At 29.4% G+C, this 23,046-nt stretch overlaps 3 protein-coding genes and 2 pseudogenes across 4 annotated transcripts; 1 reads left to right on the forward strand and 4 right to left on the reverse strand.

The window, feature by feature from the left end:
- Positions 1 to 7,805: 7,805 nt before the first annotated feature.
- On the reverse strand, positions 7,806 to 8,784 carry LOC145180367 (uncharacterized). Its single transcript, XM_090083386.1, has one exon. The coding sequence runs from the start codon at positions 8,722 to 8,724 to the stop codon at positions 7,981 to 7,983; it is 744 nt and encodes a 247-aa protein (XP_089939512.1). The 5' UTR covers positions 8,725 to 8,784; the 3' UTR covers positions 7,806 to 7,980.
- A 2,487-nt stretch (positions 8,785 to 11,271) lies between these two features.
- On the forward strand, positions 11,272 to 12,534 carry LOC149890924 (uncharacterized). Its single transcript, XM_090081846.1, has one exon. The coding sequence runs from the start codon at positions 11,279 to 11,281 to the stop codon at positions 12,443 to 12,445; it is 1,167 nt and encodes a 388-aa protein (XP_089937972.1). The 5' UTR covers positions 11,272 to 11,278; the 3' UTR covers positions 12,446 to 12,534.
- A 786-nt stretch (positions 12,535 to 13,320) lies between these two features.
- On the reverse strand, positions 13,321 to 15,311 carry LOC149890925 (uncharacterized; annotated as a pseudogene).
- Positions 15,312 to 18,005: 2,694 nt separating this feature from the next.
- Positions 18,006 to 20,712, reverse strand: LOC149890926 (uncharacterized; annotated as a pseudogene). Its single transcript, XR_016450741.1, has 3 exons — positions 20,114 to 20,712; positions 19,749 to 19,970; positions 18,006 to 19,623 (listed from the first exon to the last, which is right to left on the reverse strand). The product of XR_016450741.1 is annotated as an uncharacterized LOC149890926 (transcript).
- Positions 20,713 to 20,743: 31 nt separating this feature from the next.
- LOC149890927 (uncharacterized) lies at positions 20,744 to 22,649 on the reverse strand. Its single transcript, XM_090081996.1, is given in 2 exon segments — positions 20,744 to 21,813; positions 22,628 to 22,649. Coding segments are annotated over 2 exon segments (999 nt in total). The 3' UTR covers positions 20,744 to 20,836.
- Positions 22,650 to 23,046: the final 397 nt, after the last annotated feature.

A 23,046-nucleotide genomic window follows, 5' to 3' on the forward strand; every position in this document is an offset into this window, starting at 1 on the left:
ATTGATAACAAAAAAGTGGTGAAAATCTCAAAATGTTGTAATTACCCTTTTTCGCATACTTGAAGTTTATTTTTATGCGTTATCTCTTAAAATTTGTTCAGAGCTGTGTAAACACAATTTCTTTTACTCTGGATTATTTAAATGTAATTTCTTTTTCTAAGCATTGGCTTTCTGGTATTAAAAAGAGTTCAAGTGGCAAATTTGGTTGGTGGTTTTAAATGAAAGTATGAAAAACAACACTGAAGAAACTTATGGTCCAGATCTCTTTAAAGAGATATTAACAACTTAATTAAAATAATAAGAAAAACGCATTCCGTATTATCTTGTGAAAGCCAATTACGGCAGATGATCAAGTCTTTTTCGCTCACTAAATTTTAACAAATAATTTAATTTGTTATTTACTATAATGCCTTATTGCATTAGGCATAGATTAAAACTCAAAGATTTGTGTTCTAATACTGCGTTTTACTACTCACAATTTAAATGTTTAATGCTACGATAAAAGCGCTCAAATGTTTTGCCGAATATCTTTAACAACTGAGTTTTAAGCTTTTTTTTATAGTGAGAATTTTTAATTATTTAACAAGTTTCCTTTTTTTTTGGCAAATACCATGATTTGCTAACAGAAGAACTGAACACTACGTTGATAAGTTATTCAAGCTCTATGATGAATGGAAAGGTTTAGAGATATATTTGACTAAATGAGCAAACCACGTCTGTTTACGTAGCAGTAGAGAAGTATGAGATATTATTTTGCTGACCAGTAACTGTAACGCAAATAAAAGAGGTCATATTCGAAGGAGACGAAGGTTAAGAAGATGAAGAAGAAAAAATGTACTGAAGAGTACACTCTGCACTAAAATGATTTTTCTCTTTTTACAAGCATTTAGTTTTTGTTCTTTGAAACTTCTGGTAAAAGCACAGAAAGTTGCTAAAATGAAATTGAAAAACTTGAAAAGATAGTTGTAGTGAAAGACATTAAAAAAAGACATCAAATCTCATTCAATTTTTAAATAATATTCTAAAAAGATCCTAAAAATACCCATTTGTTACTTAATACTTTCTTAAAATAAGATAATATTCTTTTGTTCACTCTTTTGATTCTGTAAAAACTATTCTTGAAAACAAAAATCTGTTTCTCACATAGAAATTTTGTGCGTTGTTAAAAAAAACTAGTTTCTTAAATTTTTTTATTCAATTTAATTAGCTTTTCAACTTTTGGGTTTAACAACTCCCGTGAGTTTTCAGGAGCATGCGCACTATGTAACTGGTTCACTCAACCATATAACTGGTTCACTCTCACCTTAACATTAAATATATTTGGGGTTCTGCGTAGAGTTTGTAGAGGCTATTTTTTTTAACTTGATTTTAAAATTAGTCCTTTAGTTAGATGTAGGTTGAATAATAGCTAAAATCAAAAAATCTTGGATCATTATCACTTAATCGAAACTGAATAAAAATTAAAGAAAACAAAAACACTTTACTTTTATCTTTACCGCAGTGGAAATGATCCGGGGCCCGAAGGTTAGGATTAATAACGTTAACGAAAAAACGTATGACTTGTTTTTTTCATAAAAATTAAACAGAAAAAAACAAAGTAGTTTGAATTCGATATGCAAAGCGTTTGCCACGTAAAATCTTATTGTAGAAACTTTAAACAGCAAATGATATCCAGCTATTATAAAATGGAAATTGATGAGATACGGATGACTTATGTGATAAAAAAGTGTAAAGTAATAAAATTCTCTAAAGAAAATCTCTAAAGCAAATAATTATTAAAAGTAAATTCTTCTCTCCTGATTTCATTTAACTTCGTGGTATACCTAAATTCGTTGACGGTTTCAATGACGTCAGACTTTGAGAGCTTTTTTACCTTGGTTTTTAGAAACCAGAATTTTCTAACAATATTTAAATTATGTATAGCTCGTGACTGTATTTGAATCGATGTATACAAAAACGTTCTAAGTCATAAAAACTATTTAATGACTTAGAACGTTTTTGTATACATCGATTCATTTTCAGGTAGACATAATGCTTTAATTTGCTATTGTAAAGTTGTATTTTTCTTCTAACTTACAAGCAATATAACATTTTGCTTTGTTAAGGAAATTTACGCCTACTAGATTAAAGCTAATTATATCTACATAACGCATCTACATGCTATCATATCTACATAAAGTAATATCATTTTGACATGTGAACAGTTGATGCGGTTGAGTTCACTTTTTTCAATACGAAGAAAATTGTATTTAAAAAACTTAAGATTACTTCACTATTAAAATTATTAGCAATAATTTTTCTCCTAATGTAATTCTTTTAACTTTATTGATAGAGTAGAACAATTCATAAAAAAAGGTATTAAAAGTTACACAATATATGTATTCTTTGGAATGGAATATATAAAAGTCCAATATCAGCATGATTTATGACAAAAATGTGCATTACGTTTACTGATTGTTATACATTAACACTTAATTAATGTTTTTCAAACCATTTGACAATCCATTCCATCAAAGACAAAAGTAATTTTTTTTTTTTGTTAGCTTAAGCAAGCTCGTTTATGTTATAGCTAAGCAGGAGCGGTTGCTGGCTGATTGCTTGCTTCACGCTATTCCAATAACAAAAGGAATAATGAAGTATCTAAAAGTATGTAAAAAGATGTGTTGTATAGTTCAGATAGTAATCCAGATAGTAATCATTTTTACAATTTGTATAGTTGGAAATGAAGACTATGAGTTTAAGAGTTTTGATTCATGTGAAACACATATATCTGAAAGTAAATAAATATTAGTTTATACAAGGTGCAATTTTTTAAAAAATTGCACCTTGTATAAACTAATGATATAAATTAGATTTTTTAAAAATTTGTATAATCAGTTTTTATACAGGGTGCGCGCGGTTATTTAACAATCAAATTCAAACTGTATCCACAACACGTTTCCAGCCTGCATGACAAAAATTGTTTATTACTTTTTTGGCGGTAGTTTTAGAAGTTATTTGTTCGTAAAATAATTTTTTTTTAAAAAAAAAGGCTTCAAAAAATGAATTTTCAATACCACAATCGTGGAAAAAAAAAAGGTGATAGTTGCTATTTTTGAAGAACATAGCAATTTTTGTCAGACATTGCAAATTCCATAGCCTGAAGGTAGCTATGAAGTTATAGCTGAGAGATCAACTCACAAGCAACGGTCTGATTGTATCAGAATTCCTGAGTTCGTAGCAAAAATCTTTAGAAATGATAAACATTGACCCTGGTTTGCATTGTGCCCCAAGGATGAATCTAAGGTCATGCATACAAAGTTTCCAGCAACTTTCATGGCCTTTGAAGTATCTCCACAGAGGATGACGTCATGTCACTCTACTTCTTCCTAAGGACTTGAGAGTGAATTAAGATAAATATTTTCGAGGTCCTAAAGGAAGATTGTCCTCGATAGGAAAGTTTGCTGCTGGACCGCCTTATGTGTGACAGCAAGACACCATTGATTTATACCCTTAGTTTACAGTTTATTTCATTATTACAATTTATATCATTAATTAGTAACTAAGCTTTAAATCTTTTATTTAACTGTTCCTAATTCGCTCAGTAGGTTTCTGATTGTTACATCAATAGCTTTCTTTTTTGTATAATTTTAGAATTCAAGATAATACTCGATATAAAAGGTTAAAGTTCTGGGAATTGTGAATCGTCTAATTTCTGCGACATTTTTCTTTAGAGGATTATAGCTATCATCAATTAACTTCTAAACTTATGTAGTTTATTTAAATTTTATGCTATATTTTTTAAATGAGCCCTAATTTGAGAGAAACTATGTGAAAAATGCTGCTTAGGCAAAATTACAATATACTGTTCCCACCATCATGTAACAATTATCTGGTATTCTTTTTAGAACCTTATTATACGAGAAGTTTTCAAAAACATTTTTATTGTGCAAACCAACATTTGAAAAAAATGGGGTACAATCGGAGGCACTAGTGGATTGAAAAAATAAACACAGAGCACTTGTGATTAGTATTTACTTTGTTTTGTTTGCAGTAAAACTATCAGCTTACAACAACTTATAACGTTAAGTTTTACGCCATTTATTTCTCTTAGTATTCCGTTATGGAACACATTGATATTAAGATTTAATATCAAGATATTAAGTATCAAGACAATTAATACCAAGATGTTAAATATAAAGATACTAAATATCAATATATTAAGATATTAACATTTATACCATGGAAACCAGTAAAAACAGATGATACTGTTATAGAAGTGTAAATTTGGCATTTTTTGTATTAAAAACGTGATTTAATTTTGCCGTATATTAAAAATACATATAAACTCTGCCGTCCAAATTTTTTCAATATTTTACTTACAAATGAGACTAAAACTAAAGAAGAAAATCACTTGAAATTATTACTATTAGGTTTCATGGAAAAAATTAGCTTAACTTATAACATGAGCCACCTAAAGCAGCAACAGCCGCATATATTTGGCAACATTTAGAGGTCGCTCCCTGAATATAAACATATAAATTATTCAAAGCTATTATCTTCTGCAGTTTCATAACTAGTTTTTTTTTCTTTTGTTGTAACACTAATTTCTATTTGCCTTTAAAAATATATATTTTTAAAAATTTGGCTGATCAAGGATATTAATTCATCTGTGTTTGATTTTTAAAAGATTATTTTGTAATAAAAGTAAATGATAAAGAGAACAACTTATTTACAAGATTGACATATTACATATTCAATTGCACATCTTAAATTTCTAATTCTTTTCGAGTAATTATCATAGCAAGTGAACTAGTGACTCCCCAGAAGGAAAATTGTAGAAAATTTGTATGATAAAAAATACGCATGTGATAAGCAAAATAGAAAACGCTTTTAGAGAATGGGAAAAATTAAATAAAGTATAAAAAGAACAAAGAAAAGTATTTAAATGGGATTAGAAGAAAATATAGAGTAGAATCAATTAGAAGATCTCTAGGATATTGCTCATTAAGGGGGAAAGTCCCTCATAAAGTTACTTTTTAAAGCAAAGCATTTACAAAGTTGTTATATGTTTTAAATAAAACTATATTAAAAATCAAAAAGTTCTATCATTAAATATAGCACCATGTTGCCATGGTAACCTGGTAACTAAGGAAAAAAGGGAAATTAGTTCCTTCACCCTGGCAAAGATTGCAGTCGATCAGAAAGTCATTAATAGCTATTTTTTCCCCAGTTTATTGATGAAAGATAGATCTATGCAATAAACAGACCGTTTTTGTTAACAACTTTTCTGTCAGGTGGTAGGCATGTTCAGTTTTTGCTATCATTTTAAGCACGAAAATTATAAACGTTTTCTAAATTTTTTTCTGTTTAAAAAACATTTTAAAAAAGTTGTCTGCTTATTGTATACATCTTTATGAGAGGAACACTTTCTGAAAATTTTATATAAATCGGTCAAACGGTTTTCAAGATACTTCTGCCGGGAGGTTAAAAACCTGTGTTCTAAGAAAAATGACAAATAAGAGAAAATTAAAATGAAAAATATTATAAAATAACAGTAATAAAAGAAATATAATATAAAAAAGCATACTATTGTTAGTTTTTAATCACAAACACCAGCCCCATACAAACTTCCTTCTTTCTGTTCAAATTTTTCAGATTTTTTATGTTTGCGGCCTCTTAAAATCATTCTTCGTTTCTTGATCGTGTCTTTGTTTTTATATACTGACATGTTGACTCTTCTCTGGTTCAAGTAATTGCATCCAGAAATGGTATACTGTCCTGGTATCATACAAAGTTTTTCAAATATAAGGATACTAGACTTTAATCCTATATTAAAGACTCCAATAGCATCGTAAAGTCCAAATTTTAATTGTGCAAGGGAAACATATTTGGACATTTACAGATTTGTAGCTTGAAAAGATGACTTAAAATGAGGAATTTTCAAATATGAGGTTTTGAAATATGACTTCTAGCTTGCGTTTCTAACAAAACTGAAAAAAAATAATGCAAAAAAAGGGTTTTATAATAAAACCCCTTTTTTTTTACAGGAAAAATATCAATAGAACTTTTATTGATATTTTTCCTGTAACCAGGAACGTTGCTAGGGAAAAATGACACATAGATGACACATAGATGACCATACAAAAATGTAATTTATTTAACAAAAAGTTTTGCTTTTTAAAAACTGTTTTCACCATTCAATTTCTTAATAATTTTACTTTCATATTAGCAAAAAAAAAAAAAAAAACCATAAAATTCCTAAATTTTGAGGGACTTTCCCCATTAAATCTTACTCGTATACACAGGAGGATAAGGAATTTTTAATGGCTCAGAGAGAGCGTGTGGTCAACGAGGCAAAATGGGAAATATTGAAAAAGCTAACTATACAAGAGAAAGAGTTATTAAAAAGAAAAGAGTTATTACAAAAAACAAAATATACGTAATAAAAGAGAATAAGACAAAAATATTACTAAATCATGTTCACATCCTTATCAGAAAGTGAAGCGCAGAATTCCACAAGTGACAATGAAGTTAATGATGTGGTTGGTGAAAAATCAACTTAAGGCCTTCAAATCCAAAGCAAACAGAACAAATGAAAAATTGTCTGTGAGTCTTAATATGGCCGAACTTAGTGACAGTAATGCAGCACTGGTTTTGATACCAGCCATTCAGTGGCTGGTTATTATTCTTCAGATTATAACTTTTTCAATTTATCGGGAGCAAATAAAAAACCGAGAAAAATTACAAAGGGTAAAACGCAGGAGTTTGAAGCTAACGTTCCTTTAACCATTTATTAGAATGGAAAGTCGCTTGAGGACATTGATGGAAGGGTAACTGTTGACCCTTTTGCCAATTTTTTATCCAGAGTTCTCAAGCTGCTGTCAGGCACAGGAGAAACAACTGCTACGGCTGTGCTCAATTCTTCGTTATAATAGAGGATCTGTGACAAAATAAAACACCTAAGTTACACAAAATCAAATACTAGCCATAAAACGGTGTGTGCATATTGATGGAACAAAAGATGGAGAAAATTTTACTGTGGTTTGCTTTTCAACACCAAATGCTTGAGATTTTATCGGAAATTGTTTTACTTTTTTAGCTTGAGGTTTCAAAAGAGTCTGAGATTATCATATTTCAGAGATTTCAGAAGGCATGGACTTCGATAGATTGCAAACTATCAAACTGCATCGTCAGATGATCAAATTGCTAACACTAATGCTGATGTAACAGACAAAATGATTTGTTTCCCTACTAGTCAAATTGAACAGTTTTAATCAAAATGACTACAAAGAATTCTTAAAGCTGACTACTATTCTAACGAGGAGTTCCTATAAGAGGAGTTCACTCCAGGACACCTGCTGGGCTTCACAGAGCTAGATGGATGGCAAAGATCTGTACCATGAAAATCAGGATGTTAAGTCAATTCAAACTATAAAAGTGAAAAGAAAAGGATCTTCGAGATATTTGTAACATTTTTATTTTAAAATTTTTAATACAAAACTGATTTAAGGCAAACAACTTGAGTAAACTTGAGAATTTCGTTTCACAAAATATGACAGATTTTTTGAAATTATTGGATTTTTGTTAGCAATTTTAAACAAAAACATCAAAAGATGGGACAAATATGAACTATACAAGTTCATGAAAAAAAGTTTAACGTATATAGTAGTCAATGACATAGTTGAGCGTGATAGCTCTAATGGATGAGTTTAGATTCACACAACAACGAAGAAACAGTTTCTGTTATCAACAGTCCCAACAATACCACATTGATATCCTAACAGAAAGAAGTCAGCATTTATTTTACTCATTAAAAAAACTCATTTAGTAAAATTATCTTTATTGTCATTTAAATTAGGCATTTGTAGACATTTCCTGAACAAATCTGACAAATAAAATGTAATAGCTACTTTTTAATATTTCTCATTATGTATAAGAACCAAACTGACTGGTGTCCCAAGTAAAAATTTAACATACATACATAAATATAAAAAACTGCTATAAAAGAACATTAACACGCACAAAGCCACGCGGTAAATTAGAATCAGAATCAATTGTTGCCATAGCTTTAAACAGTAATGAAGTCTTAATCCATGCATAAGGCGTGAATGGCCAAACATCCATAACTAAAAACATGTCTTCATTTTTATGGTAAGCAGCAATTGGACTAAAGTGACCAAAATTCACATTATAACCAAGCTGACTCATATTGAAATTTGCAATTATTCCAGTTACTGGCCTTTTAATATAATCCTTAATAAGTTCTCTTAATTCATGCTCATTTTTCACCAGTGATACCTCCCATTCTTTTTCTTTTAGCATGGTATTTATTTTCAATTTATCATAATTATTTTTTTCTGTCATTTTTTCATCAAGAGCATAATATGAATGAACACCAAATCCAAGTAACATTGCAACATGTGAAAGATTAGCAATGGTCATCCCAGTTTCATTGACACTAGATAGTTGAAAATAGTCTTTTACACCATTTCTTTCTGCAGAAACAATATCATTTTCATTTATCATTTTTTCTGTTAACTTTACATGATTCATTGCATGAATTGTATTAATAAGAAAAGCAAGAGAAGCTGGCCCACAGTATGTCAAATGAATCTGCTTCATTTCTCTTAATACAAAATTTCTATTGATAATTGTCGTTTCATCTAACATTTTCTGTCCATTTGGTGTGTGAAGTCCAATTAAACCTTGGGGAATATTATATTGATTTAGTGAATGCACCATTCCATTTATCACTAAAGGAAAATATTGAATCTTTTTTTTTATTTTATGAAGCTTTCTTGTGTGTGTGTGTGTGTGTGTGTGTGTGTGTGTGTGTGTGTGTGTGTGTGTGTGTGTGTGTGTGTGTGTGTGTGTGTGTGTGTGTGTGTGTGTGTGTGTGTGTGTGTGTGTGTGTGTGTGTATGCAATAATTTTTAATGAACTGTAATTTTCAAACAAATATTTTTAACTTTATGCAAAAATATATAAGTTTTAGTTAAATACAATACCTATTTTTATAAGTAGTTGATTTAAGTTCATTTTTTAAATATGAACTTTATAAATTAAAATTTTTGTACATGAGTATAAACGCTGAAATCAAAACCTCCTTATCAATATCAATATATTTCGTGTTAAGGATGTTACAAAAAACACAGGTCATTGCAAATAGTAATTCACTAATAAAACGCAATGACCTAAATAAGATAAAGAAAAGACAAGAGAAAAACATAAGAAATAAACTAGCCACATAGTAAAAGTAGAACTTTACAAAAATTTATAAGTAACACTTATAAAACAGACTTTTAAAAGAGTTAAAATATAGGTTAAATTCAATTATTGATTTATATCTAATTACATAAAATTATATAATTAATATATTTATATAAATTATATAAAATGAATTATTATCCATGAATTAAAAAACCAAAACGGTCAAAACTGTTGTTGAAAATAAACCTGACGATGATTTTTATCAAATTGTGAGCTACTCTGCTTACAATTAATAAGTTTCTATAATGTCATGCCTTGACATCACACAGAGTTGTTTGACCGTTGATATATTTGTTTACTATTGAATATTTACTTAATGCGAAAATTTGCAATTACGTCTTTTTTTAAATTTTTTAAATATTTTTTAAGTAATTTATGAAAATCTATTGGTTGATAAATTACATAACGCAACTTTGGGACGTAACAGCTAACTGGATACTATATATATTTTATCAATGATATATTATATATACTAGATGCCTAACTTGCGGGATTTTATTAGACGAAAAGTGAAGTCGCTTTTTTGTTTAGAAATTGAATCCGCCATTTGTAATAAGGGCAAAAGCTATATCCGACGTGCGAAATAAAAGTTAAAAATGCATGTTTTTGCCCGAATTAGAAATGGCTTCCACGGCTTCACTTTTCGGATCGAAGTTAGACATGTAGTATATATAATACAATGATATATTATATATACTGGATGTCTAACTTCGATCCGAAAAGTGAAGCCGTGGAATGCATTTCTAATTTGGGCAAAAAACCTATCTACCTATATGACATTTTAAAAGTTAACATTAAAATAGTGAATTCATGAGCTGCGTATGGTTGTTCTAAAAGGTAAATGAAAGGAAGTGACATTTTTTCACAGATTACCAGTTCTTAATTAAGAATTTTGCAAAAAGTGGACAATCGCATTAAAACGTGAGAAGTTTACTACGTTAAAGCATTCGGTTCTTTGCAGCAATTATTTTTTACTTATTTAAGTCGCTATTAAAACGAGTTTTCGAAGTATCTTTAAATTATTGAGAAATTTAGATGCTCTCAACATTCATTTTTACTTTTATTTCGCACGTTGGATATAGCTTTTGCCCTTATTACGAATGGCGGATTCAATTTGTAAACAAAAAAAGCGGCTTCACTTTTCGTCCAATAAAATCCCGCCAGTTAGACATCTAGTATATATAATATGTCATTGATATATTAAGCTTCGGCATTAAGGGTCTGCGTATCGTTATTATTTTGAACCGAAAACGATATGAAACGATAACGATATCAAACGATATGAGTTTGTCTATGAAACGATAATATCGGTTTGGTTATCGTTTGAAACGATAACCAAACGATAACTTATCGTTTGAAAAGATATTATCGGCTTTTTTATTGGTTTATCGGAATACATAAAAATAACGAGAATACCGATATTTATCTGTATAAATAACGATAATTTTTACAATATTCCAATACACCGATTGAGCGAATTTAAAACACGTCATTTTTAAGAGGTCTGAACTCCAATAGGAGGGGTAAAAAGATACTTCCGTTACAATATTTACTTGAGAAAACTAAGTATAAACATCTAACTAATACTGCTAAAACAAATATTTACTATAAAATCAATCATGGAGTACAATATGATTTCAAAGATGAAAGTTGAAGAGTTAAAAAACTATCTAAAGTTAAGAGGATTAAAGTTAAATGGTAAAAAGGAAGAGTTAGTCGCTCGTGTATTTGCTGCAATAGAAAACAATGTTCTACCAATAAAAACAGCAGTAGAAGTTGAGGCAGATTTAAAAAAAGAATATAATTTGAAACTTGAATTAGACAATATGTAAATACCTGATCCATTTAAAATTCTTGATGGCTGGATGGACGAACAAGAGGGTATGCCATTCTGGCCAATGTTGTTATATCCAGATATATTTACCTATTTAATGTTTAATCCATCAGAACTAGGAAGTAAAGACTTAAGTGACTATAAAAACTCAAAAGCATACAGCTACTATAAATCTTCCTGGATTTAGCCTCTTATGTATCATAATTTAACAGGAAGTAATTATTGTATATTTAAATCAGAATGTCGAAGATCACAATCTATTAATGAAACATATCATAAACTGTGGTTAGTATTAGAAAAAAGTGCAAAAATAAAAGCCTGTCATTGCACATGCATGGCTGGCATGGGTCAAACTTGTAATCATGTTGCTGCAGCAATGTATAGAGTTGAAGCTGCTGTAAGAAACGGATTAACAAACCCTGCATGTACAAGCACTTCAAATGAATGGCTGCCATCTCAAAAAGAAGTAGCACCTTCTAAAATCAAAGATCTTGACTTTAGTCGTGAAGATTTTGGCGAAAGAGGTAAAAAAAAGAGAAAGTTAGTAGATATACAAAAAGAAAAATATAATCCTCTATCAAATAATACAGTGCAGTTATTAAATATCAATGATGTAGCTTCTGCTCTTGAGAATATTGTGCCGACAAGCATTTTGTTTACTGCTGTTCCAAAGCCAAAAATAGACTTTATTCGTGAAGTTTTGACAAACGTTGATATGCCACCAGTTGATTTGCCAAGCATTGACAGTTTAATTTCTACCTCTTCGTGTTGTTCTGAATTTTTTACAAGTTTAAAAGTAAACATGTCAGCTGAAAATATAAAACGAATAGAGTTAGTAACACGAGGTCAAAATGAAAATGAAAATTGGTATCACTATCAAAAAAGTGTTATAACTGCCTCTAAAGCTCATGAGGTAGCAACGAATATGGATAAAGTTAAAAAAACTGTCGGTGGGTATCATAACTTTTGGTCACTAAACCAAAAAATATCAGGACTGACATTTACTAACCCCAATATCCCAGCCTTAAAATATGGTCGTACAATGGAAGTTGAAGCAGTGAATGCATTTTATGAAAAAATGAAAGGTCATCATAAAAATCTTACTTTGAATGAATGTGGACTTTACCTGGATTATGAACATCCTTACATTGGAGCAAGTCCAGACCGAATAATGTCATGTGATTGCTGTCCTAAAGCATGTATTGAGGTGAAATGCCCTTACAAGATTAATTTTACAACACCAACAGAATTAAATTTACCATATTTTATAAAAGAGGGTGTCAATGTAAAACTTAAAACTAACCATACTTATTACACCCAATGTATGTTACAAATGGCTGTTACAAGGTGCAGTTGTTGATAAAATTAATTTTGATGTGTCTTTGTGGAATTTGTTAAAGGAAAAATATATTAATTATTATAAAGATTATTATTTGAAATCTATTTTTAGCACATAATCTAACTCTTTTCAAAAAACATTTTTTTACATTTAGGTTTTTATCATATTTTTAAAAACTAAGTTGTTTTTTTTTCCACTTTTGCCTTGTCTCTTAATTATTATCTTTCTCTAATTCTATTATTTTTGTTTTTAAAATGTTTCTTGATAAAATTTATTTTTTAATGTTTGTCAGTAAAATATATACTGTGATAATACTGTGATTTGAGGATATATTTATATTTTAATGTTGGTGAATGAAATTTAAATAGAAATCTTCACAAACTTTTTCATTTCTTTTCCATTTGTTTAACCTAAGTAAACTATATGTAAAGATAGTGAATCTATCACTACCTATCACTACCTGTTGGCTGCCATAATGTCTTATTTATAAATTCTCTTCTTAAAGCTTTGACCCATAATTGTCTTTCTTTATTTTTTTGATTTTCTGATGGAAACTTATATAATAAAAATGGCTTTTCGCATAATTGGCATTCCTCTCTTCTTATATTTTGTTGGTGTTCATTGCATAGTTCTTTTTTCCATTTTTTCAATCTATATGTACTATTTGTACAACCAATTACGGCACAATTAACTTTCGGCATATTCAAATACAAATTTTGTTTTTAGATTATACTTTATAATTAAATAAATTTTATTTGAATGCTTTTGATAGATGTTTATACTTCGTTTTCTCAAGTCTTAATGGGAGATTTGATACGTTGTCTCTACTTCTACCCCTCCAACGGGGTCTCGAACTCCCAAATCATAATGGCGCGTTACAAAGCTCAATCGGTGTATTTATTTTTTTTTTAAAATGCCAAATTTTAGTTCAAATATATGATAAATCTTCAAGTCGAGTCAAGATGTCCTTTTGCCTATCATTACCGGTTTTGAAAGTTAATCCTTCCCAATTGTATATATTATCTAGATGTCTAACTTCACAAAAATTCGTAAAGAAAAAGTGAAGAAAAAATGAAGCAACATTGTTCTCCAAATTGACCCCCAGGTTGAAACTCTCCCCACTCCTGATTTTTTTACATTTAATCAATCATAAACATTAGTAAACACAATATATGTTGTCAAAAAAATCTGAACTAAATGCTAAATATGTATATTTCCAAAATTAAATTGCATAATTTTTGGCTTTTTTTCTTCCAAAGTTTTTATAAAGTCAGCCATTATGGTTGTCAAAATAACCCATTAATATTTATTTATTTCATTTACAAAAAAAACATAATATAAATACATTTGTATCACAAATGATATTTAAGTTAATGCTTGTTTAAACTAAAATTTACCACAGAAGCGTTTAGCTCTCCATAACTTTTTTGTCCTATGTTTCTTTTATAGTTCATCCAAGGTTTTTTTAAATTTGTGATGAACTGATTCACCACATTGTTCTGCATAGCTACCTAAGCTAATATTATTGCAATCTACAAAGGTGAAAATGTAACACACTAAAATATGTATTTTCCATGAAACTGTCATAGCCAAATACATCTTTTGTATATAGTTAAAGACTAGAAAATGAACTTTTGAAATCTTCAATTTTAACAGAAATATCTGTACCCATTTCCAAACCAAACACAGCTGATTTCACTAATGAAAACTTACTCAAGCAATTCATTATTGGTAAAAAATTGATTGCTGCAGTTAAGGTAACATCCCTCTCCAAAATATCTAACTGGGGCATAAATAAATTATCATTGTTTCCATCTACACCTACACCATGATACCCTCTCAATAATATGTAATGTGTTTTCAACCAGCTTTGAAAAGCTGGCTAAACATATTAAAGCAAAGTACAAAGTTTATCCACAACTCCCATCATAATGTGAAGCTCAGGTGGAGAAACAATGAATTCTAGAAAAGTTTCTTGATCTTTTTTTAAGTAAATGAAACGAGGATTTATTACATTTTTGTATTCCTGCATTTTCAATCTTTTTTTTCCACCATATATATATTGATCATAAAATAAGTCTATGGAGCCCAACGTTCTTAGTTTCTCTGCTTCAAGGGAGCATTCTCCTTCACAATACAGACAGGCATAGTTACCAGAGTGACTTGAAAGTTCTAAAAACACTATTTGCACACTTTAGGTCAAATGCCATACTGAAGTTTACTTCTTCAAGTTGAAGAAGTGCCAATAATTTTTGGAGATTATTCTCTAAGACCATCTCCACAATGGCAAGAATATAGCATTGCTTGACACCAGAATCTTCATATATTTCAAAGGAAGAATAATGATTTTTTGGATCGAAAACATTAATAATAACTTTTAAGAAGTTTTGACCACCATTTAAAGATATTTAGAGTTTCCTGCAATTCAGTCATTTTAACATTAATAATCGATTCTACAGCACTTGTTAGATTCCTGTGTAAAGTAGAACATGATTTTTTGGTTTTATTTTTAGAGAGTTCTAATGTATTTGATAGCTCCATAATATTTTGGAACAAGATATGATTTACTTTCTTTCTTTTTGACTTAATTTCATTTACTCCAACTGTAACAGAGAGAAGATTTCCACCTGTAGACATCTTGAACTGCTCTACACTTACAATGCTTTCACTCCATTTTATGCTTTAACAATCCAGATGCTACTTGTTCCGCATATTTATCTCCAAGTGATTCACTAATATCTACGATATTGGTTACAGCTTTACTTTTGCAACAATCATGAGAAACTCCTCTAAAATTAATAGTAAGAATTTTATAACAGTTTTTGAAATAAAAACAATAAAAAATATATTGAATCAAACTATAAAATAACATAAAGAGAAAAAATGTTTTAACTGATCTTATTTTAACCTTATTTTTAAATTATAAAATCATAAATATAAATAATGTATACTAAGATTTTAATAGCAGAGTCCACAGATTTTTTCAGCTACATTTAAAGTATTTGACCCTGGCTGTTTATTTGTCTGGATACATATCAGAGGTTTGCCTGAAGTACTCCTATTTACCTGAAATACATTACTTTCTATCAAATACATTATTCTACCTGAAGTATATTATATAATATCAACATGTATGTGTGTGTTAGTATATATATATATATATATATATATATATATATATATATATATATATATATATATATATATATATATATATATATATATAAACACACACACACACTGGCTAGAGAGTATATCAAAGGTACTTTAATCTATATATATATATTAATGGGTCATTTTGACTACCATAATGGCTGACTTTATTAAAACTTTGGGAAAAAAAAAGCCAAAAATTATGCGTTTTAATTTTGGAAGTATAAATATTTAGCACTTAGTTCAGATTTTTTTGACAACATATATTGTGTTTACTAATGCATATGATTGATTAAATGTAAAAAAATCAGGAGTGGGGAGAGTTTCAACCTGGAGGAGAACAGTGTTGCTTCACTTTTTCTTTACAGAATTTTTGTGAAGTTAGACATCTAGATAATATATACAATTGGGAAGGATTAACTTTTAAAACCGGTAAAGATAGGCAAAAGGCGACTTGACTCGACTTGAAGATTTATCATATATTTGAACTAAAATTTGGCATTTAAAAAAAAAAATAAATTGGAATATTGTAAAAATTATCGTTATTATACAAATAAATATCGGTATTCTCGTTATTTTTATGTATTCCGATAAACCGATAAAAAAGCCGATAATATCGTTTCAAACGATAAGTTATCGTTTCATAGAAAAATTCATATCGTTTGATATCGTTATCATTTTATATCGTTATCGGTTCAAAATATCGGTTCATACCGATATACCGATAACGATACGCAGACCCTTATTCGGCATCCCGGAACGTTATTTCCGAAATGAACAGGGAATCACGTTTCCCGGTAGGAATGTAACGGTAAAAATGAATCGGGACAAAAATTTTTAAAGTGTGGTAACGTCTTGGTTCAACCGGGACGAGGTTGGTGCGGTAACGGTTGAAACCGCTCGTCCCGGTTAATTTCCCGATTGGGAAACCGCACCAGTTTTTTTGTTTAATACTGTGGCATAACGTGACGTTCCGTTACCGCACTTTTCCAAAAAAGTAGGACCCCGGCTAGAAGCCGGACAGTAACAAGGTAACCAAGTAGGTCAGCATCACCTCAGCCTGGACCTTCTGGAACTGGAGCTGGTGCCGGGACTCTCGTCCATACTGATGTTGGTGAATAGTTTTGTCAAGTTACAGAAATGAAAAAGTGTCAGATTTAAAATTAAAAGTAAAGAATAAAATTGTCATTTGACTCATTTTTATGTGATGTTAAAGTACTAACATGTTACAAGTTTAGTAACATTAGTCAATCATTTGAAAGAATATTCAATCGGGACAATTTTTTTAAAAGTGCGGTAACGTCTTGGTTCAATCAGGACAAAAGTTACTGTCACGTAACGTCACGTAACGTTATTTTTTTGAACCGGGACGCCGAAGCTTAATATATCGCGAGGTTAGAATTATTTTGTTCTAATTCCATGTTTTTCCGAACTGAGAAAATCAAATTCAAAGTTTTAAAAGGACCTGTAGACCACTTAAACATAAAAGACGTAAACAAATTAGATTCATATTAATTTCCCACACTTGCTACCACAGTTTAAAAGTAAATACTGTAAATACAATGCCCAGTTAAATTATAAGCTGAGAGTTAATGTTTGTAAAAAAAATGCTCTTATGTTTGATTTTGGTAAACTTGTTACATTTTCAAGGTCAATGTATACTAGGGCAGGTCAAATTACAACTTTTTTTGGATTTCAGTGTTTGGCATTATGGAAATAATTTCTAAACAGTCCAAAAACACATCCTGGAAAATTTTATGAAATTAAAATAGTTTCTTCATGAGCGATTTTAGCTTTGAAGTTGGGTCCTAAGGCTTTCCGCGCAACATTTACTGCGGCATTGTATTGTAAATTCAGGACCCAACTAATTTATATATAAAATAAAATAAATAAAAAGCAAAAGGACTGACAGTTACTTAGAAATAAAGAAAAACAAAATAAAGTACTCTAAATTAAAAAAATATATATTTTTTCTAAGTTAGATATTCATACTTTAACAAAATTCTTTTGTAAATTCTGGTCCGGATTTTATAAAAAAAACGCAAATTTAAAATGTTGAAAATTTGTTTAATGGTTATATCAGGGGTCTAAAACTGTAATCCTGCGGGTCTTTTTTTAAAATTATTTAATGAATATTTATTTTAACTATTTAATGAAAAACCTCTCTACTTAAAAAAGGTTGCCGACGCCTGGGTTATATAATAGAATATTTGTAAAATAGAAAAGTATCTTAATTATTTCAGATAAGTTAAATTTATCCAATAAGTTAAATTTTAATAACGATTATTAAAAACCTTTGAAATAACTGTCAAAATTTTAAATTATATAAAAGATTCCATAAAAAAAATTGCATTCAGATCTTTTTATTTATTAAGAAATTATTTTAACAATGTTCAACCACGCGAGGTAATGACTAACTCAAAAATTATTATACATTTTTATTAAAGTTTAATTTTACATGTACAAGTAGCAATAAATTAGTTTTTAAATTAACAAAAAATATCATGTCTCACCGTAATAACGTTTAGACATAAAACTCTTTCTATGCTTTTTGCTTAGAATTTTTGCTAAAATATGCTTATGACGTGCTTCCTTTCCAAAAACAGTATGAGAAGCCATGGAAACAAGTTGTACAGATCTCTCAACACTCTGTGAATGTGAAGGAAGACCTGGGAGGTCAATTTTTTCTCCAGATAATAACTTTTCTACTATCTCTTCATCAGTAATATCTTGAGTTGTTGCTGGTTCATCTATGTCTTCATCAAAAATGTTTATGAGCTCATACCATATATGAGCATCAATGTTAATTTCTGGAATTTTATTAATTCTGTTTATAACTTGGCCATCTTTTTTACGATTTCTAATATCAAGTAACCTCTGCATTGCTATTGATCTTATATATATTTCCTCTGAATTTAACATTGAGTACAAAATATTCTCAGGAAGTAGGCAAAAAGTATTGAACCTTAAGTTTGACGGAGCTTCGTGTAACTTATTGCTCTTTTTATGTAGGAACAATGTAGGAACATAGACTTGGACAATATAGGTTACCAAAATAATTAATTTAGAATCAGGAACTAGTACTCGGACATATAAAGACATCAACTGTATTGCCAATGTTAACCAACGAGAATGATTAAGGGGACCAATTTTCCAACTTGAATATTTAACACTCATATTTCCAGTGGCAATTGCAATGCAATATTCATGTAAAAGCCTCTGGTCACTACTTAAATCATCTAAAATTTCTTTTTCTAAAACAATAATTGGAGACTTAATAACACCAAAATTAACAACTAAATTAAGCTATTATTGATATTTGCCATTTTACCTAAAGGTCCAGCAAAATGGTTTGGTGAATTAGTTACTCCATCAATTTTTTTAAACAAAGATCTAAAGGGAAGCTCATTCTGATGAAGTTTGCAGCCTATAGTCTGAAGTTTTCGTCCTAGTTTTTTCTCTAACTCCACAACCATTCCTGCTTTATGGCCTGTGTTTGTGGAAGTATTGTCTACCAAAACTGCTTTTAGAGTGTTTAAAGAATCATACTCTTCAAGAACTTCGTATAGGCACTGAGCTTGCTTTTTTCCTGTTGCTCCAACAAGAGGTAAAACTTTGTGAGTAAGATACTCCCCACTGTAAAGGTTAGGGAGAAATTCTTTAGTCACAGGCATGTGATGTTCTTTCTCTGTTAATCTCTTTAACACAACCTCACCATCTTCTTTTTTTATTTCTCTTATAACTAAAGTTTCATTATCAATTTTACCATCAACACCAAGGCAAACAAACTCTCTGTTATTTTCAAAGGATTTTAAGTCTGACAATACTTTAACTGACTTTTTTTGTCTGTCTATTTTGGATTTGTCTAAAACTAAACTTGATATAATTGTTGGATCATTAAACAGTCCTGATAGATCGAGCAAAAGAGCATTCCCTAATGCAGCTCCAATCGAACTTCCTATATCGTTTCTGATCAACTCAATAGCAAACTTTGGAAACTTCCAAAGATTGTAAATTCCTGATGAATTTCTTGCAGGCTCCCATATCTAAAAGAAAAGTTATAAAGTTAATTAACAAAAAAAATTTATATAAAAAAGTGATATGTTAAAAAAAAGAAAGTAAATTTAAAAAATGTAATAATGAACTAAATTTCAATTTATTAGTTAATTACCTCACTTGAGCTAGAAATAACAGATTCTGATAATACTATTTCTGGAAGTAAATTAAATGTTTCTTGTTGTAATGACTATTCCATATTTTTATGTTCAGTTTTATGTTTCTTTAAAGATCCTTTTCTAGACCTTTCACAATCAACTGAGACAAGTTGAAATGATCCTTTTGGACCTGACTTATCTCTCTGGTCTTTTAAATATAACCTTTCTTCTACAGGAACCTAAATATTATTTGATAATATTGAGAAATTGCATATGAATTTCATAGTATTAAACTTTATCACACTAGTAATATACTTGTGTTCATTTTATTTAAAAAAAAATTTTTATTTTATTTATCTATTATTAAAAAATAGCATAGTACTTTTTTATCTGGACTACATGTGCATAAAATATGAGTATTAGGACAATTATCTTGACTACATTTGATATTTTTATCATTACAAAGTACAACTTTAAGATCACATGTACAGGAACTGATATCAAAAAGCCTATCCAATTTTTTAGAAGTGTTTTTTTCTGTTAATACTTTGCATTTTCTTCGGTTAATTAACCTGGATATGTTTAGAAGTACTCCAACTTTTTTTTCGACACAATATGTGGACATTAATGGTAGCCGAGGGTTAACTTTTTTCCAAATCATGATTACTTTTTCAGCTATCAGTTTTACAATTACGCTAAAGCAATAACTTGGATAAGTATTGTTAAGAAAATAAAAATCTTGAATAATCTGTCTGTTTGTGGGTGGTTCTGTATTTGCAAGAGGGTTAGGACTTCCACCAAACTTGCTTTTTGTGCAATTTCGTGTTTTACGCTTGTTTGAAAACATTATTTTTCGTCCACAAAACTTTCTTTTTCCCACACAATTATAACATTTGTTTATTTTGCGTAAGTGCGGCAATCTTTAATTTGTATAAAAATGTTAGTGATAAAGATGGCGTTGCAAAAAATTTTTTAATTAAATATATCAATATTTAAAATCATTTTAGCTCAACTTAAACTTAATTAAAACAAAAAAAATTTTACCAAGCACATTTTTTTCACCTATTAATCAAATCTCTTTATTACCAAACCCCTGATTCCAAAATCAACCTGCCCTAATGTATACTACAGCTACATTTTTATCCTTAAGTTTGCGATCTTTTTCACCTTCTGCTCGATTTTCATTCTTCAACATTACATGTTTGGAAAATTTTTGAGTTTGCTCCTCAGTAGGATATACTACATTATGGTATTCATAACATGTATCACATAAATCAGTTTTTGGCTTTGGAAATTCGATGTTAAAGTCACACTCAAATATGAATCTATACATATGCTTCTTAACAGGGGCAATATTCTTTTCTTCGCAAGAGGTAGAGTAAAGTTCATACATTTTATTAAGATTTAAAAAAGCTTTAAAGTATTCTTTTTTTGTTCTTTTACAATGGTAGTGTGATGGTACACGTGGAAATTCATTGATATGATCTTTAACACTTTGTTTTGATCTTTGATCAACAACCTTTTTGGTGTGTTTCCCCCATTTTGAAAAGGCTGGGCTTCCAGTAGCATCATTCTTGTTTTCATGATGATAATAAACTCTTCTACTACTTATATTTAAAGTAGTGAGGTAAAATTCTTTACAAAATTGAGTTTGCGAATCACCAACAAAAAAGCTATAATAAAATGAATATATTTTTTGCGAATTTTCATTGATCGTTCAATGACGTTTCTTCTGGAGTCATTCAATAGTTCTACTGTAGAAATGCTTTTTTTGGGTGTCATCCATAGACCAAAAATCAGAAAATATATGTGTTTGTTCTTCATCACTGATATGTTGTCTACATTTAAATTTACAAGAATTTAAACAGTCTTTCCTTGTGGTTAAATACCTGCATAGAACATTTTCTCCTTTTCTATTTTTGTAAGCTTGACCAGATTGTCTCAACTGCTTTCTCACATTCTGTATCCAAGTTTTAGGTGCTGACTTTCGTTTCCTAGTTTGGCCTCCATGTGGGGGCAGACGACTAGCTGATGCTATTACAAGTGTACCATTAGGATATCCAAGAACAGTCAGATCAGTTTCTAAATATATACATATATATATTTAGAAACTGACAAATAACAATAATACGCAAACCATGAACAATATATATAAGAAAGTTCAAATGTAATAACTATGATCTATGAAAAAAAAAACATTATATATGTATATATATGTATATATATATATATATATATATATATATATATATATATATATATATATATATATATATATATATATATATATATATATATATATATATACATAGGCGCCGAGTTCACAGAGGCAACAGGGGCAGTGTTCCCCCAGGAAATTTATACTAATAATATATTATCACGGATTACCATAAGGGCGAGAGTTTCTATTCGCCCTCGAGATAATCCGTGATAATATATTATTAGTATAAACTTCCTGGGGGGGGGGGGCACTGCCCCTGTTGCCCCCGTGAACTTGGCGCCTATGTATATATATATATATTTACATATTTTACCTTCAACGTTTTATTGCAATTTTTCAATAAAAAAATCTATCGCGGCTGCCATTTTGATTTTAAAGACTTTCAAATATAAAACAGATAAAACGGAGATAGCACATTATAATTTTAATTTATAAACTGCATTTAAGGAGGTAGAACATAATCCAATGTCAGGCATATTAAGAAATAATTTATTTTTTACTGATTTGGTAGTAAAAAATAAATATTTTGACTATAAAAAGAAAAAAAATTTATCTAACTCAAATTTTTTGATTTGCGGAGATAGAACAAAATAATTTTAACCTCGAGATATATCATTATATATTAACTAGGAATTGCCAGTGTACGGTAGACTAAAAATTTACTGTACAGTTTACCGTATAGTATACCGTAAAGCATACTTTAAAGTGTAACGTAAACTAAAATTTTTTACTTATTGATTTTTTTGATTGTTATTATTACTATTTATTTCAGATCAGAGAAATCTGTAGAATAAACAATCTTAAATCTTAAAACGGTGAAGAGCAGCACAAACAGCCTGGTATAAAAATATAACAACTTAACAAATTAAAGTTTTTATTAAGTAAATCTAAGAAACAAAAATTTAATCACGATTAGTCAAATAACAGACATGGTCCAGTAATTTAATTCATTAAGAAAATATAATCATTAAATTATCAAGCCAGTCCAAAAATATTTCACAAATAAAAGTAAACAGGTATATTAATCTGTATACTAACGTTTAGTATACCAAGTAAACCGTAAAGTATACTGTAAAGTTAAAATACCGTATACT

The sequence above is a fragment of the Hydra viridissima genome, unplaced genomic scaffold (assembly GCF_058129835.1).
Source record: "Hydra viridissima isolate aposymbiotic clone 2 unplaced genomic scaffold, HvirCarnegie_v1 scaffold_3, whole genome shotgun sequence".
In the NCBI taxonomy this organism is placed as follows: domain Eukaryota; kingdom Metazoa; phylum Cnidaria; class Hydrozoa; order Anthoathecata; family Hydridae; genus Hydra; species Hydra viridissima.

What these genes read in the sequence shown, in the direction of transcription:
- LOC145180367 (XM_090083386.1), bottom strand. Translation starts at nt 8,724, where the DNA reads ATGGTGCATTCACTAAATCAATATAATATTCCCCAAGGTTTAATTGGA.
- LOC149890924 (XM_090081846.1), top strand. Translation starts at nt 11,279, where the DNA reads ATGTATCATAATTTAACAGGAAGTAATTATTGTATATTTAAATCAGAA.